This window comes from Capra hircus, chromosome 4, assembly GCF_001704415.2.
Source record: "Capra hircus breed San Clemente chromosome 4, ASM170441v1, whole genome shotgun sequence".
Classification (NCBI taxonomy): domain Eukaryota; kingdom Metazoa; phylum Chordata; class Mammalia; order Artiodactyla; family Bovidae; genus Capra; species Capra hircus.
In genome coordinates, this window is record NC_030811.1 from 15,256,038 (window position 1) to 15,258,332 (window position 2,295).

The 2,295-nt window shown below is 42.1% G+C and overlaps 1 protein-coding gene across 1 annotated transcript; it reads right to left on the reverse strand.

Moving 5' to 3' along the window:
• LOC102178508 (olfactory receptor 9A4-like) lies at window positions 861-1,805 on the reverse strand. The gene has a single exon (XM_018047513.1). The coding sequence runs from the start codon at window positions 1,803-1,805 to the stop codon at window positions 861-863; it is 945 nt and encodes a 314-aa protein (XP_017903002.1).

A 2,295-nucleotide genomic window follows, 5' to 3' on the forward strand; every position in this document is an offset into this window, starting at 1 on the left:
AACATAATTTATTTAACCAGTCACTATTGATATTAGTTATCAATATTTTGTTATTACAAAGATGCTGTAAAAAAAGATGCCGATAAAATTGTGCTAATTACATAAGAAACAGGGGGTCAGTTAGGAACCAGGGTGATGATTAGAGGAATGATGAGAATGGCAATGCTGGAGAAAAGGAAGAAGGACAAATTTGTGAGAAGCTGGAAAATAGTGTGGTAAACTTGGGGTGTGTGAGGGGGAAAGGAAAAGAAGAGCCCAGAAATGAATCAAAGGCCTGGAACCAAAGAAAGAGAGCTACAGAGAGGAAGGAGGGAAGAAAGTAGCAGGAGAGGATGGACACAATTGCTGGTCGAGAGAATCTACAGGGAAGTCACTGTCACTGTTGAACCTTGGAGCAGAAGCCTCAATAATGTTGATCCCTGAAGTTGGACTTGGTATCACTCACGGAAGTAATATAGGGAACTTCCGGCAATGAGAAAACCAGAAAATCATAGAACAATATAGGTGAGGATGACCCAGCACCTAGAATCAAACATTTAGGTCAACTGTAAGACAATGAACAACATTTTGAATGCTTTTCCCTTTCAAACATCTCAGCGTTTTTTAATAACTTGTATATTTACAGTTCTTACATTTATTTTGTGAAAAGCATTTTAATATGTATTAATGAATATAAGCACTGAAAAAAATAACAATCTACCATATAGGAATGACTCACTTATCAATTGAAGCAATGTCAGTATTTAAAAGTTAAATTGTAGATCACAAACAGTGTGCAGATGAAAACGATTATTTCAGATTTTAATCAGTGCTTTCAGCTTACTCAGGCCCAAGGTAATGAGTCCATCCTCGGGACACAGCTAATCCCTCAGGAGTTGATAGCAGCGTTTCATGACATTTCGAAAGGCCTCTATGAATTTGTCATTCCGGAGGGTGAAGATAAAAGGGTTCAGAAAAGGGTTCACCACTAAAACCATCAGTGATGCTACCCTGTTGTACTCAGCGGCCTGCGTTTGCTTGGGTTTCACAAAGAGGAACAAGCAGCTGCCGTAGCCGATGACAACAAAGGTGAAGTGGGAGGCACAGGTAGAGAAGGCTTTCCTGCGGCCGGAGCCTGAGGGGATCCTGAGGATGGTGGATATAATGCAGGTGTAGGAGACAACTGTAGGGATCATCGAACCAACAATAATGAAAACAGCCATTAAAAACAGAATAAACTCTGTGAAAAGACTGTTATCACAGGATAGTTTGAGCAGTTGCCCTCTGTCACAGTAAAAATGGTCTAGCACATTTGATTTGCAGAAAGTAAGATGAAACGTGGCATAGACTGGCCAGATTTGAAACAAGAAGCCAAATACCCAGGACACAATTACCACCCAGAGACAGGTGCGGCTGTTCATAATGATGGTGTATCTCAAAGGGTTACAGACAGCCACGTAACGGTCCACAGCCATCGCTCCTATTAGTAACAACTCTGATGTTCCCAAAGACAAGTACAAATACAGTTGTACACAACAGGCACTCAAAGATACTGCCTGCATCCCAGGAAGAAGCAGACCCCAGAGCATCACAGGGACGGCCACAGATGTGATCAGGATCTCTAGGACAGAGAGGTGAGCCAGGAAGAAATACATGGGGGACTGAAGACGTTTATCAACACAGACTGTCAAGATGATGACCATGTTTCCAATTAATGTCACAGAGTAGAAGAAAAAGAAGGTGGCAAATAGAATATTGTGTAGTTCTTTAGAGCCAGGGAAGCCAAGGAGATAAAATTCAGTGATGCTAGAGTAATTTTTCAACATTTAGCTGTGTGCTTTTCTGTTTTTGAAATCTAGAGGGCAAAGGAAAGACAAAATGCTATTAATTTCAAATCACTAAAGACATTTGCCGGGAGCCAGCGTGAGGAACTCCGCCCATGGCAAACGTCATGAGGAAGGAGGCTTGGCATATGCAAAGGCGTAATCAAGCCTCAGGAAAACCCCTGTTCCTGAGCATCTAACCCCAAAACCAGAGTCTGTTTTATGCTCTCACCTACACCTCTGACTTTACGGGGGGCTCTCCCCCATAACCGTTTTTCTTGGAGAAGGAGTAAACGTGCAGCTCCAAGGCAATAAAAATTCTTGGGCATGACAAGAGTGTTTCAGCTTACGGACTCCTCTGAAGGTTATCTAGCCCGCCTGTATAGGTTCGTCCGGCCACATGTGATTGTTTACAGCCTCCAAATCTGAGAGGCACAAGATGTTTTAGACTTACTAAAGGCAAATTCTTTGGGGGAGTTAGAAATTATTAGTA

What these genes read in the sequence shown, in the direction of transcription:
- LOC102178508 (XM_018047513.1), bottom strand. Translation starts at nt 1,805, where the DNA reads ATGTTGAAAAATTACTCTAGCATCACTGAATTTTATCTCCTTGGCTTC.